Here is a 15,624-nt window from a genome sequence, read left to right on the forward strand (position 1 = left end):
TTCCATACTGAGGGATTAAAATACATACATACATCCATTTCATATTTAGCTTTTTATTTAATTTCCTTAACCAAAGTGTTTTTTTTTTTTTTTTTTTTTTAAGATTTTATTTATTTATTTGTAAGAGACAGAGAGACAGAGAGAGGCAGAGGGAGAGGCAGGCTCCCCGCTAAGCAAGGAGCCCGATGCGGGACTCGATTCCAGGACTCTGGGATCATGACCTGAGCCAAAGGCAGATGCTTAACCATCTGAACCACCCAGGCACCCAACCAAAGTATTTTCTAAGAAACAAAGTTATCTACCACGGAATTGGTTTAGTACCATTTTTTTTTTTTTACACTCTTTATCTCTATGCACGTATGTGTATTTGTTTTGACCTGAGACTTAAATTAGAAATCCAGCGGTAGATATGGTTTCCATTTTCTGTTTTCCTTCACTACTGTAGTTCAGCCATTGTGCCAAAAAACTATGACGAGGACTATTAACATTGCCAAGCACTTCACCAGCAGATGGCCCATTTCCAGAGGAGAAAATGCACTTTATGACCCTCACGTCATCCCTGAATGCGTTTCCAATGTCCGCATTTTGGAATATAAAGCCCAAGCCCACGTGGGCAGCAGGACAGGTTGGTGTGTGCCTCCTGCGCGCAGCGGGCGGTGGGTGGGCGCCCGGGACTGTGACTGCGACTGCGACCGCGACCGCGACTGCTCCTGCGGGTCCGCAGAGGGGGCGGGGTGGGCGGAGCAGCCGCGCCCCCCTCCCCCACCTCCCCGCCTCTGGCCCAGACCCCAGCCCCACCCGCCCAGAACGCAGGTCCCGCGCGTGCGGCCGCCGTTCCGCAGCCAACAGACATCACCTTGGCAAGGCCAGCAGGCCCCGCGATGCTGTCTCTCCTGCTGATCCTCTCAGGCCTGGGCCGGCTGACCTCCGCGGGCCATCGTGAGTGAAGGACCCTGCTCCATAGAGGGTCACCTGTCGCAGAGCCTCTGGGCGTGGCGGGCCCCAGAACCTTGCTCCAGAACCCCGGGTCTGGCTGGGGAGAGCCCAGCGTCTTGTCAGAACAGACCCCGCTTAGAGTCAGGATCCTCCTGGGCCTGCTGCTTGGAGGGCTCGGAGCAGGACTGAGACATTTGCCCCTCACTTGCCTGACCCCGCACTTGGAAAGAGGGCGCGCATGTTCTGGGAGGTGGGCACCTCTTCACCTACTGGGGCTGAGGTCAACAAGTCTCAAAGTCTCTGGATGGTAGTAGGGTCACACCCCAAAGTGTATGGATGGTGGAGGGAGCCTCTTCCTGGAATGTACAAAGATTGATTCTGTGGCGGGTGAGTGCGTGTCTGTGTGTGTGTGTGTGTGTGTGTGTGTGTGTGTGTTGGGGCTTGGAAGTTCAAAGAGTGATGGGATGTGGCAGGACACGCGAAGAATTAAGGTTGCTGCCAGGCACTGGGGAATGTTCATACACATGTTTTCCTTACTGTAGATCCTGAAGCATCGCTTCTACAAATTACAGTGCCACGGAAGATTGAGACAAATACCAGTGATGGTGAAGTTTCAGAAACACATGTAATTAAGAAATCACTTTTTAATAAATGCTTTGTTTTTACTGGACTACATGACCCAAATCAATTCATGCATATATCCCTTTGAAATTTTGTGCTCTAATTACTGTGTTAGAGTTCTTTTGTCTGAATGAAAGCAAGTGTTTTGATTGTTTTTCATTCGTTAAGTAATATATGAACATTATAAAACTACTTTAAAACACAGACTCAGGAAAAGAAGTGCCCCAAATCTCTATCACACAAAATGATATATACAGTCACTGGACTATTTGTCTAGAAAATAGGGACATTTAAATATTCTTTGTGAGGTCACAATAAAATGTACCTTGTAACATGATTTTAAAGTGATAATATATAAAGAACTTCTTCATATGCAAATTTGAGTATATATACATATATAAGTCTTTGTTAAAAGGAAAGTACTGATATTGTTAATCTGATTAAAATAAAACATACATTGTCAAATCTAGGTAGCACAGAATGCTTTTTAATGGTAAAGCTCTTTTCATATTAGTGTGATTTTTATGAATGATTCATTAAGTATAATTTCTATGACATTTCTATGACACACATAATTTGTGCCCATTAATTTTATTTATTTATAAGTTTTTATTTAAATTCCAGTTAACATACAATGCAATATTAGTTTCAGGTATACAATATAGTGGTTCAACACTTCCATACAACACCAGTGCTCATCACAAGTGCACTCCTTAATCCCCATCACCTATTGTTTTTTATTATGTTAGTCACCATACAGTACATCAGTAGTTTTTGATGTAGTGTTCCATGATTCATTGTTTGCTTATAACACCCAGTGCTCCATGCAGTACGTGCCCTCCTTAATACCCATCACTGAGCTAACCCAACCCCCCACCCCCTCTCCCCTCTAAAACCCTCAGTTTGTTTCTTGGAGTCCATAGTCTTTCATGGTTCATCTCCCTCCTCCAATTTCCCCCCCTTCATTTTTCCCTTCCTTCTCCTAATGTCCTCCATGGTATTCCTTATGTGCCACAAATAAGTGAAACCATATGATAATTGACTTTCTCTGCTTGACTTCTTTCACTTAGCATAATCTCCTCCAGTCCCATCCATGTTGATGCAAAAGTTGGGTATTCATCCTTTCTGATGGCTGAGTAATATTCCATTGTATATATGGACCACATCTTCTTTATCCATTCATCTGTTGAAGGGCATCTCGGCTTTTTCCAGAGCTTGGCTATTGTAGACATTGCTGCTATGAACATTGGGGTGCATATGGCCCTTCTTTTCACTACATCTGTGTCTAGGGGTAAATATCCAGTAGTGCAATTGCTGGGTCATAGGGTAGCTCTATTTTTAATCTTTTGAGGCACCTCCACACTGTTTTCCAAAGTGGCTGTACCAACTTGCATTCCCACCAACAGTGTAAGAGGGTCTCCCTTTCTCCACAACCTTTCCAACATTTGTTGTTTCTTGCCTTGTCAATTTTTGTCATTCTAACTGGTGTAAGGTGGTATCTCAATGTGGTTTTGATTTGAATTTTCCTGATGGCTAATGATGATGAACACTTTTTCATGTGTCAGCCATTTGTATGTCTTCTGTTCATGTCTTCTGCACATTTTTTGACTTGATTATTTGTTTTTTGGGTGTTGAGTTTGAGAAGTTCTTTATAGATCTTGGCCTTCAATGCTTTCCCAACCAAAATACCAATGGCATTTTTCAAAGTGCCAGACCAACAATCCTAAAATTTGTATGGAATCAGAAAATATCCCAAATCACCAAGGAAATGGTGAAAAAGAAAAACAAAGCTAGGGGCATCACGTTGCCTGATTTCAAGCTATATTATAAAGCTGTGATCACCAAGACATGGTACTGGCACAAAAACAGACACATAGGCCAATGGAACAGAATAGAGAGCCCAGATATGGACCCTCAACTCCATGATCAAATAATCTTCAACAAAGCAGGAAACAATATTCAATGGAAAAAAGACAGTCTCTTCAATAAATGGTGCTGGGAAAATTGGACAGCTATATACAGAAGAATAAAATGAACTTTCGGGACTTCATCAAGATGAAAAGCTTCTGCACAGCAAAGGAAACAGTCAACAAAGCAAAGAGGCAACCCACGGAATGGAAGAAGATTTTTTCAAATGACACTACAGACAAAGGGCTGATATCCAAGATCTATAAAGAACTTCTCAAACTCAACACCCATCACCTATTCAACGCATTCCCCATTCATCTCCCCTCGGATAACCATCCGTTTGTTCTCTATAATTTATGAGTTTGTTTCTTGATTTGCCCTTCTTTCTCTTTTTTCCCCCACTTTGCTCTTTTGTTTTGTTTCTTAAGTTCCACATATGAGTGAAATCATGTGGTATTTGTCTTTCTCTGACTGACTTATTTCGCTTAGCTTAATACCCTCTAGCTCTATCCATGTTCTTGCAAATGCCAAGATGTTATTCTTTTTTATGGCTCAGTAATATTCTGTGTGTGTGTGTGTGTGTGTGTGTGTATACACATCTTTCTTATCCATTCATCAATCAATGGACACTTGGGCTATTTCCATAATTTGGTTATTGTAGATAGGGCTGCTGTAAACATGGGGTGCATGTAAGCCATTGAGTTAGTATTTTTGTATCCTTTGGGTAAATAACTAGTAGTGCAATTCCTGGATCATAGGGTAGTTCTATTTTTAACTTTTTGAGGATACTCCACACTGTTTTCCATAGTGGCTGCGCCAGTTTGCAGTCCCACCAACAGTGTAAGAGGGTTCTCCTTTCTCCACATTCTCTCCAACACCTGTTGTTTTTTGTGTTGTTGATTTTAGCCATTCTGATAGGTGTGAGGTGATATCTCGTAGTTTTGATTTGCATTTCCCTGATGATGAGTGATGTTGACATCTTTTCATGTGTTTGTTGGCCATCTGGATGTCTTCTTTGGAGAAATGTCTTTTCATGTCTTCTGCCTATTTTTTAATTGGATTGTTTGTTTTTTGTGTGTTGACTTTGATAATTCTTTATATATTTTGGATACTAACCCTTTATCAGATATGTCATTTGCAAATACTTTTTTCCCATTCCATAGGTTGCCTTTTACTTTTGTTGATTGTTTCCTTCACTGAGTAAGTAGAAGCTTTTAATTTTGATTAAGTCCCAATAGTTTGGTTTTGCCTTTGTTTCTCTTGCTTCAGGAGAAATATCTAGAAAGAAGTTTCTATGGTATAGATGTCAGAGAGGTTGCTGCCGGTGTTCTCTTTAGAATTTTTATGGTTTCAGGTCTCATATTTAGATCTTTAATTCATTTTGAGTTTATTTTTGTGTATGGTGTAAGAAAGTGGTCCTGTTTCATTCTTTTGCATGTTGCTGTCCAATTTTCTCAACACCATTGTTGAAGAAACTGTCTTTTTCCCATTGGATATTCTTTCCTGGTTTGTTGAAGATTCATTGACCATATAATTGTGGGTTTACTTCTGGGTTTTCTATTCTACTGATCTATGTGTCTGTTTTTGTGCCAGTACCATACTGTTTTAATCACTATAGCTTTGTAATATAACTTGAAGTCTGGAATTGTGATGCCTCCAGCTTTGCTTTTCTTTTTCAAGGTTGTTTTGGCTATTCAGGGTCTTTTGTGATTCTATGCAAATTTTAAGATTATTTCTTTTAGCTCTGTGAAAAAATGCTGTTGGTATTTTGATAGAGATTGCATTAAATATGTAGGTTGCTTTGGGTAGTATAGACATTTTAACAATGTTTTTTCTTCCAGTCCATGAACATGGACTATCTTTCCATTTCTTTATGTCATCTTCAATTTCTTCCATCAGTATTTTATAGTTTTCAGAGTACAGGTCTTTCACCTTGGTTAGGTTTATTCCTAGGCATCTGATGGTTTTTGGTGCAATTTTAAATTAGATTGACTCCTTAATTTCTCTTTCTGCTGTGTCATTATTGGTGTATAGAAACACAACAGATTTATGTACATTAATTTTGTATCCTGCTACTTACTGAATTTGTGTATGAGTTCTAGCAATTTTTTGATGGAGTCTTTTGGGTTTTTTATATAGAGTATCATGTCATCTGCAAATAGTGAAAATTTTACTTCCTCCTTGCCAATTTGGATGCCTTTTATTTCTTTTTGTTGTCTGATTGCTGAGGCTAGGACTTCCAGTATTATTTAAATAACAGTGGTGAGAGTGGACAACCTTGTCTTGTTCCTGACCCTATAGGAAAAGCTCTGTTTTTCTCCATTGAGGATGATAATTAGCTGTGTCCTTTTCATGTATGATCTTTCTTATGTTGAGGTATGTTCCCTCAAAACCTACTTTGAGGGTTTTTATCATGAATGGATATTGTACTTTGTCAAATGTTTTTTCTGCATCTATTGAGAGGATCATATGGTTCTTATCCATTCTTTTATTAATGTAGTGTATTACATTGATTGATTTGCAAATATTGAACCACTCTTGTAGCCCAGGGATAAATTCTACTTGACTGTGGTGAATGATTTCTTTAATGTATTGTTGAATTTGGTTTGCTAGTATGTTATTGAGAATTTTTACCTCCATGTTCATCAGGGATATTGGCTTGTACTTCTCTTTATTATTGTAGTCTTTATCTGGTTTTGGTATCAGGGTAATGCTGGCCTCATAGAATGAATTTGGGAGTTTTCTTTCCTTTTCTACTTTTTTGGAATTGTTTGAGAATAGGTATTAACTCTTCTTTAAATATTGGGTAGAATTTGCCTGTGAAGCCATCCCACCCTGGAGTTTTGTTTGTTGGGAGTTGGGAGTTTTCTGATTTAATTTCTTCCCTGGTTATTAGTTTGCTCAAGTTTTCTATTTCTTCCTGTTTCAGTTATGGTAGTTTATATTTCTAGGAATTTGTCCATTTCTTCCATGTTGTCCAATTTGTTGGCATATAGTTTTCATAATATTCTCATATAATTATTTGTATTTCTATGGCATTGGTTGTTATTTTTCCTCCCTTGTTTGTAATTTTATTTATTTGGTTGCTTTCTCTTTTCTTTTTGGTAAACCTGGCTAGAGGTTTATCAATCTCGTTATTTTTTTCAAAGAACCAGCTCCTGGTTTCATTGATCTAGTCTTTTTTTTTTTTTTTTTTTTTTTAGTTTCTGTCTCATTTATTTTTGCTCTAATCTTTACTATTTTCTTCCTTGTGCTGCCTTTAGGTTTCAACTGTTGTTCTTTTTCTAAGCTCCTTTAGATGTAAGGATAGGTTGGTTGTTTATTTGAGATTTTTCTTGCTTCCTTGGTAGACCTGTATTGCTTTATACTTCCCTCTTAGGACTGGTTTTGCTGTATCCTAAAGGTTTTGGATTGTTGTGTTTTTATTTTCATTTGTTTCCATGTGTTGTTTTTTTTTTTTTATTTAAATTCAATTTAGTTAACACTTAGTATATTATTAGCTTCAGTTCAATTTAGTGATTCATCAGTTGCATATAACACCCAGTGCTCATTATATTACATGCCATCCTTAATGTCTGTCACCCAGTTACCCCATCCCCCCCACCCGCCTCCCCTCCAGCAACCCTCAGTTTGTTTCCTAAAGCTAAGAGTCTCTTATGGTTTGCCTCCCTATTTTCAGCTTATTTTATTTTTCCTTCCCTTCCCTTATGTTCATTGTTTTGTTTCTTAAATTCCACATATGAGTAAAATCATATGGTATTTGTCTTTTTCTAACTGTCTTATTTCACTTAGCATAATACCCTCTGGGTTTCATCCACATGGTTGCAAATGGTAAGATTCCATTCTTTTTGATGGCCGAGTAATATTCCATTGTATATATACACCACATCTTTTTTTAATTCAATTAATTAACATATAGTGTATTATTAGTGTCAGAGTCATCGTGCAGTGATTCATCAGTTTTATATAACACCCAGTGCTCATTACATTATATGCCCTCCTTAATACCCATCACCCTGTTACCCTAGCCCCCAAACCCAGCCCTCCAACAACCCTCAGTTTGTTTCTTATGATTAAGAGTCTCTTATGGTTTGTCTCCCTCTCTCATTAGGTCTTGTTTTATTTTTCCCTCCCTTCCTCTATGATCCTCTGTTTTGTTTCTTAAATTCCACATATAAGTGAAATCATATGATAATTGTCTTTCTCTGATTAACTTATTTCACTTAGCATAATACCCTCCATAATACATCATTGCAAATGGCAAGATTTCATTTATTTTTTTAATGGCTGGAAATACAAACCAAAACTGCAATGAGATACCACCTCACCCAGTCAGAATGGCTAAAGTTAACAAGTCAGGAAACAACAAATGATGGTGGAGATGTGGAGAAAGGGGAACCCTCTTACACTGCTGGTGGGTAGGCAAACTGGTACAGCCACCCTGGAAAATAGTATAGAGGTTCCTCTAAAAGTTAAAAATAGAGCTACCCTATGACCCAGCAATTGCACTAGCAGTTTGTACTAGTAGTACAAATATGATCAAAAGTGATCTAAAGGGGCACCTACACCCCAATGTTTATAGCAGTAATGTCCACAATAGCCAAACTATGGAAAGAGCCCAGATGTCCATCAACAGATGAATGGATAAAGAAGATGTTATATATATATATATGAATATTACTCAGCCATGTGTTTTTTAAATTTTTTCTTTGATTTCCATTCACTGCTTAGTAGCATGTTCTTTAACCTCCATGTATTTGTGGTGTTTCCAGAATTTTTCTGGTGATTGACTTCTACTTTCATAGTGTTGTCTTTAGAAAAGGTGCATGATATGATTTCAGTTTTTTGTATTTGTTGCGACCTGATTTGTGACCTACTATGTGATCTATTCTGGAGAATGTTCCAGGTGCACTTGAAAAGAATGTGTATTCTGCTGTTTTAGGATGGAATGTTCTGAATTTATCTGTTCAGTTCATCTTGTCCAGTGTGTCTTTCAAAGCCATTGTTTCCTTGTTGATTTTCTGTTTAGTTGATCTGTCCATTGATGGTGTTAAAGTGTTCTACTATTATTGCATTATTATTAGTTCTTTTATGTTTGTTATTGTTTTATATATTTTGGTGTTTCCATGTTGGGTACATAAATATTTACAATTGTTATATCTCCTGTCAGAATGTATCCTTTATGATGATATGGTGCCCTTCTTTGTCTCTTGTTACAGTCTTTGTTGTAAAGTCTAGTTTATTTGATATAAGTACTGCTACTCTGGCTTTCTTTTGACATCCATTTGGGAGATAAATATTTCTCCATTCCCTTACTTTTCTTCTGCAGGTGTCTTTAGGTCTAAAAATGAGTCTCTTGAAGGTACCATATAGATCATCTTATTTTATTATCCATTCTGATACCTATGTCTTTTGATTGCAGCATTTAGTCTGTTTACATTCAAATTAATTATTAATAGATATGTATTTATTGCCATTTCATTATTTATTTTGAGTTGTTTCTGGTGATTTCTCTGATCCTTTCTTGTCTTTGTCACTTTTGGTCTCTCTTTTGCACTGAAAGAGTCCCTTTTAATATTTTTTGCCGGGCTGGTTTAGTGATCACAAATTCTGGGATACTCTTATTTCTCCTTCTATTCTGAATGATATCTTTGCTGGATAGAGTATTCTTGGCTGTAGATTATTCCCATTTGGCACTCTGAATATATCATGCCATTCTCTTCTCGCCTGCCAAGTTTCTGTTAAGAAATCTCCAGTTAGCCTTATGGGCCTTCCCTTGTAAGTGAAGGACTTCTTTTGTCTTGTTGCTTTTAATACATTTTCTTTATCACTATATTTTGCAAATTTAATTACAATATATCTTGGTGTTGAGCTGCTTTTGTTGACTTTAATGGAAGTTCTCTGTGCCTGCTGGATCTGAATGTCTGTTTCCTTCCCCAGATTAGGGATGTTTTCAGTTATTATTTCTTCAAATAAAATTTTTGCTCTCTTTTCTCTGTCTTCTTCTGAGACTTATAGGTAGCACAGAGAATTGGTAAGAAAGAGAATGTCCACCTCAGTTTCTAAAGATAGTAAATTTGAACTTAGTTAATTTTTAGATATATGCACAATCATATTTTTAATTTTTGTGATTATTTGTAGGTTTGGTATAAGTCTGTAATCTTGATATATTTACCTAAATACATTTCTTTTGACTCAGGAAGAAATACAATATCTGCTTATAGATTACACTTATAATCATGAGAATCACTTATAATTATTTGAATTAGTAATTAAATTGCCAGAAAATCCTTTCAGCCAAATGGTTTTGTTTTTATTATTTATTTTTTATTTCTTTTTAAAAGAGAGAGGGAGAGAGGGAGAAGGAGAGAGACAGCAAGCCTAGGGGAGGGGCAGAGAGAGAAGGAGAGAAAACCTTAAACAGGCTCCACACCCAGCATAGACCCTGACGTGGAGCTCGATCCCAGGACCCAGAGCTCATGACCTGAGCCAAAATCAAGATTCAGACACTTAACTGACTAAGCCACCCAGGTGACCTGGTTTTAAATTTTAGGAAAATTTTTTTAAAAAATTCAAGGAAGGATGATGTGTCCTTTTCAGAGACTGGAACACAGAATAGAACATAAGTCAAGTAATCCTTCTGATCATTCAGTAATTTTTTAAAAATATTAATGTACCTTTGACAGGGAACAAATGAAGTATGAGAAAGGGAAATTATAGGTCCTTTCACTTAACTAAATATTTGAAAAGTGAAAGTAGCAAATAATTGTAGAACATTATGACCAAGTAGATTTTCTCCTCTGTTGAAGGATATTTTAATAGTAGAAAAATGTATTAACCTATCACACTAACATATTTTAAAATATCAATGAATGTGACCGAAAGAACATTTTAGAAAATTACTCATACATTCATACACACATATTCACCAAATATGCACATAATACTTTCCTTCAGAAGAAAACGGCCTCAATGTGTTTAAATGGATCCAGGGAACAAGGGCAGCACCAACCAAAGCCATGTGTAACCTAATATCATACTTAATGTTTTACACACTACAGCATTCCATTTTAGGATCAGAATAACACAGGGGTGCCTATTATTTCCATTTTATTCAGTAATTTAAAATATAAAAAATTTAAGAAAAGAAATATTTAAAAAGTAGGGTTTAAAAGGTAAGACATAGAATAGCTATTACATAGACCATGTTTCTGCTTTGAGTAACTTGGGTATACGGTGATGTCATTAACTACCTAATATCCATAATATAGAAGGGAAATTATATTGATTTATTCTCAAACAATAGAAAGAAGAGGGATACTAAAGAAGTAGTACTTAAATCAATTTGTTTTCCACTTAGTTTGTATCTATACAATTACTGTTAACAATACCCATTGTGAAATAAATGATTTGAGGGGCATCTTTATACTGGTAAATCTCTGAAAATTGCAACTTGCTTTTGTCCTTCAGAAAGCAGCTTTAAATTTTAAATGATAATGAAACTTTTTAGAAAACCTACTTATTACAACAGAACGGATCAAATGCTAAAAAATAAAAAAGTGAAACATCAAAAGTAAGCTGGTGCAACTATAGCAATATCAGATAAAGTTAAAGAAGCACTTCAAGAGATGAAAGGTACCTTAATGATAATGTGATCAATTTATCCTGAAGATATCACCATACTAAATCTGTTTGTACTCAGAAACAGAGCTCTAAAATATGTAAGGCCAAAAACTACAGATAAAAGCAGAAAGAAATAATATCACAATAAATTGGGGAAATGTCAACACACCTTTATTAATAGCTGTAAAGTTACAAAAGACTGAACATGAGGTTTAAAATGACTTATGCAGAAAACTGTACCCAATGACAAAATTCACATTCTTTGCAAAGTGGAAAATTTACTCACATTGACCATGTGCTATGCAGTGATGAACGTGTATGTTTTATGATGATGTCACAGATTGGGTTCTTTGGGATGCAGTCTTTGAGAAGATTCCTGTGAAGGCAATTTATTAGGGTATGCTCTTGTGATGAACCCCTGTGGAAGGGAAGGGGAGGAAGTGGGAAGGGGGAGATGGAGACTCTGAGTCTCAACAATGTGTGAAGCTAGCATGGCCCATCAATATCTGGAGTTGGGATGAAGGGGGTTCTCATTAAACATGGGCTGTCTCAGAAAGTTGTGACTTGGTGTGAGGTGACCCTCTGTAGCTGAGGCAATTCCTAAAGAGGACAGGGAGAAGAGTGTTCTTACAGTTAGGGTACTTCCTTTAATCTGAAAAGGGGACCTGTGCTAAGCTGAAAAGAAGAGGGACCATAGTTTTATCTTCTGTATCACTAAATCATTCCTCTGCTTCTTCCATCCTAGTGGTTATCACATCCAGTCAGTTTCAAATCTCCGTTATTGCATTTTTCATTTTGACCTGACTAGTTTTTAGGTCTTTTATTTCTGTGGTAAGAGACTCCCTGGTGTCTTCTATGTTTTTCTCAAGCCCAGCTAGTATTCTTATGATTGTTGCTTTAAATGCTGGATCAGGTATATTACTTATATATGCTTTGATTAGATCCCTGGCTGTGACCTTTTCTTGTTTTTTTTCTTTGGGGATGAATTCCTTCATCTTGGCATTTTCTCTAGGTCTCTGTCTTCTGTGTGTTAGCAAAGCCTGTTAGGTTTTGGCTCCCAAGAGTGATGGCTTTATGAAAAAGATACGGTCCAGGGCCTGGTGCTTCAGGAAGTGTCTCTGGTGTGTGCTTTGTGCACTCTGCTGTTGTGGTTTGGTTGCTCTTTCCCTCATATCAGTCTTCTGCAGTTTCTCCTTGCCTGAGGGGGTGTTTGGACCTTGGCCAGAGTGTGGCGTTTTAACTAGGTGTGCTCTTGCTTGCTTTTCAAAAACGACTTGAGAGCTGAAGTTTTGCAGAACACTATGGTCAGTAGACATGGTGTGTGCAGGGGTTTGTGCTGGTCTTCTTGGGGAGGGGCCCGCTGCTCTGGTTCTCAGGTACACTTGCCTGAGAAAAGCCATACTTGCAGAGCACAGGGTTGTGGAACTTGGTGTAACAGCTTAGGCAGTCAGTGTTGGTGGTGTCCTGCTTATGAAGTTAGTTTATGCTGAGGGGCAGGAGAGAGAAATGGTGCCAGCCAGCTCCCTCGTCCCTGGAGAGGGGCGTTCGCACATGCTGCTCCCAAGGAAGTCCTCCCTGAAGAGCAAACAATCTCCCCTCATGTGTCCCAGGCATGCCTCAAATTGCTGCCTTCACCCTGTCTGCATTGGCCTCCTGCCTGACTGACAGCACTGTGCACCTTGGCCTCTATCCCAGGCAGGTCAGCTGAGTTTTAAAACTCCAAACTTTAGGGACCTGGGCTGGTGTGGACTCACGCTGTTCCTCTGGGGTAGGGTCTCACTGTTCTGGGACTGATGCAGGTTCATTCCAGAAGGGCAGTCATACCAAAGCACAGGGGCACAGAATTTGGAATAAAGTGCAGCAAAGGGCCAGAGTCCAGGATAGGCACCCTCAGCAGGTGTCTCTGCACCGATGCTGAGGGGCAGGGGAAGGTAATGGTGCCCATTGGCTCTTTTGTCCCCAGAGAGGCAATGCTGCCTCTCCCAGATGCACCCCAAGAAGGGGGAATGGTCTCTCCTAGTGCATTCCGGGGAACCTCAGATCACGCTGTCTGTCCCTGGGCTATCTGCCCTCCTTCTCCACAGGAGCACTGCAGCACCCTCCGGGCTCCACAACTCCCATTAACTCTAAAACGCCAGTCTTTGAGCCCCACTGGTTGTAAAACCTCCTGAAAATCAGCCCCTCTCATTTTCCCAGTCAATGGCTTTGGGGAAATGCTATCCCCTGTGTGCTCCTCTCTCTGTCTTGGCTCTCCCTGTGACTAGGGCTCCCTCCCCTCTGCAGTATCTGCAATCTGTTTCTCCCCTAAACCATGTCTTCACACCTTCTACCTTCCACAATGTGGCTTCATCTCTCTAGTGCATTCCTCAGATTGATTTCTTGAGTATTTAGAATGATTTGATAGTTATCCATCTGTGTTCAGGGATGAGGCAAGCCTAGGGTCCTCCTACTACCCTGTTATCTTAGCTCCCCACTACCTGTGCTATATTCTTTAATTTTCAATTTATTTGGGCTAGAAATTGGAAAGTAGAAAAAAGATAATTAAATTCAAGTTTCTTCAAAGATTACTCAACATTTCTAAATGTAACCATTTTAAATTAAAATTTCATTATGATAGTAAATTCTAATGACTGATGCTATTAGTTTAGAAATAGATTTAGACTCCTTGATTTTATTTACATTGAATTATGATTAATTCTGTCATATATTCCAAGATGGAAGAAACATAGCAACATGCATGTATATATAATTTTGAGACATGTGTGATACCATCTGTTTACATGAATGAGAACCTATATTTAAGAAATTATAGCTTTTGAATTAAGAATTTTAGATTTCTACTAATTACTTTTTCTCTGAATACTTTGCTGTAGGTCACATATGCCATCAAAATTGACAGGGAAACATATACTTTCCATCTTAAAAAACAGTAAGTGGTCATTTTTCTTTTCATACACTTCTTTCATTTCTTCAATTTTTACAATTACTACCCTATGTTAAGCCTAAACAAGAGCTTGCCTGTTGTATTTATTTAACATGTTATATCTTTGTGATTTATGACAGATTAGAATTTCAAGTCTTCATCTTGAGATTTAAATCTAATATTGGAGCCTAATTCTAATTTAATGATATAAGTATTAACGTATATTAGATAAATTAAAATTATTCTATGTAACTCCTTGAAATATAACCATAAAAACATCAATGTAAAGGAGTAATTTTATTTGTACATGTTTAATTTTGTTTGTCTTCATGTCATTTTACATATTTATGTGACTAAGCATTTTACTTGATATTAGACCATTTTTTTCTCATCTTGGTATAATAATTTAATCTTTTAAATTTTGTTTTTTACTTTTGCTCTTTGAGGAAACCAATAATAATCTTGTGTGTATATTTCCACCATTTTCTATTCTAAATTTCATCTTTCCCTTAGATAAAACCTATAGAAACTGATCAATAAAGTTCGTTTTTACACAAATAGAAATACAGTTTTGCCACTAGTAGGTCTTATTTAATAATGGTGTTCGGGCACCTGGGTGGCTCAGTCGTTAAGCGTCTGCCTTTGGCTCAGGTCATGATCCTGGGGTCCTGGGATCGAGTCCCACATCGGGCTCCCTGCTCGGCAAGAAGCCTGCTTCTCCCTCTCCCACTCCCCCTGCTTGTGTTCCTGCTCTCGCTATCTCTCTCTGTCAAATAAATAAAATCTTTAAAAATAATAATAGTTGGGGCGCCTGGGTGGCTCAGTTGGTTGGGCGACTGCCTTCGGCTCAGGTCATGGTCCTGGAGTCCCGGGATCGAGTCCCACATCGGGCTCCCTGCTCAGCAGGGGGTCTGCTTCTCCCTCTGCCCTCTGCCCTCTTCCCTCTCGTGCTCTCTGTCTCTCATTCTCTCTCTCTCAAATAAATAAAATCTTAAAAAATAATAATAATAATAATGGTGTTCATTTTCTTGCTCTATGTATATATTTTTAATTCATTTTTAATAGATAACATTCCATAGTATGTAATATTGATAGATAATGAGGTTAGTTGCAGGAATTATCACTATAGAGTCCTGCAATAAACATCCTTGTATGTCTATCTTATGTAATAGAGATTTTGTTTTGTAGGCTTGTTATCAAGAAATGGGTTTCTGAATCAGGAACTATGAATAACAGTAATAATAGTAATAATAATAACAATAACAACAAAAGTAACTGACATTTATAGAGCACATACCAATTGCCAGACATATTTCTTTCTTTCTTTTTCTTTCTTTCATTTAGAGAGAAAGAGTGTGCACATGAGTGGGGGGTGAGCAGGAAGGGACAGAGGGAAAAGGAGAGAGAGAATCTTAAGCAGACTCTATGCCTAGCTTGGAGCCCAAAGTGGGGCTTGATCTCATGACCCTGAGATCAAGACCTGAGCCTAAATCAAGAGTTGGTCGCTTAACCAACTGAGCCACCAAGGCACACCTTGTCAGGCATATTTCTAAGCAATTTGCATGTAGTAACTGATTAAATTTTCACAACAACCTTCTTTATTACTCACCTTT

General features: G+C 38.1%; 1 protein-coding gene across 1 annotated transcript in view; it reads left to right on the forward strand.

The window, feature by feature from the left end:
* The first annotated feature begins 473 nt into the window (after positions 1-473).
* The window catches only part of LOC118009783 (A disintegrin and metallopeptidase domain 3-like), a 116,520-nt gene continuing 101,369 nt past the window's right edge, over positions 474-15,624 (forward strand). The window contains exons 1-3 of the mRNA XM_035003822.1: positions 474-939; positions 1,479-1,561; positions 13,962-14,017. Coding sequence (XP_034859713.1) covers positions 882-939; positions 1,479-1,561; positions 13,962-14,017 — 197 coding nt within the window. The 5' untranslated portion in view covers positions 474-881. The remainder of the gene's footprint in view (positions 940-1,478; positions 1,562-13,961; positions 14,018-15,624) is intronic.

This window comes from Mirounga leonina, unplaced genomic scaffold (genome assembly GCF_011800145.1).
Source record: "Mirounga leonina isolate KUSES-001 unplaced genomic scaffold, KU_Mleo_1.0 Mir_128, whole genome shotgun sequence".
NCBI lineage: Eukaryota > Metazoa > Chordata > Mammalia > Carnivora > Phocidae > Mirounga > Mirounga leonina.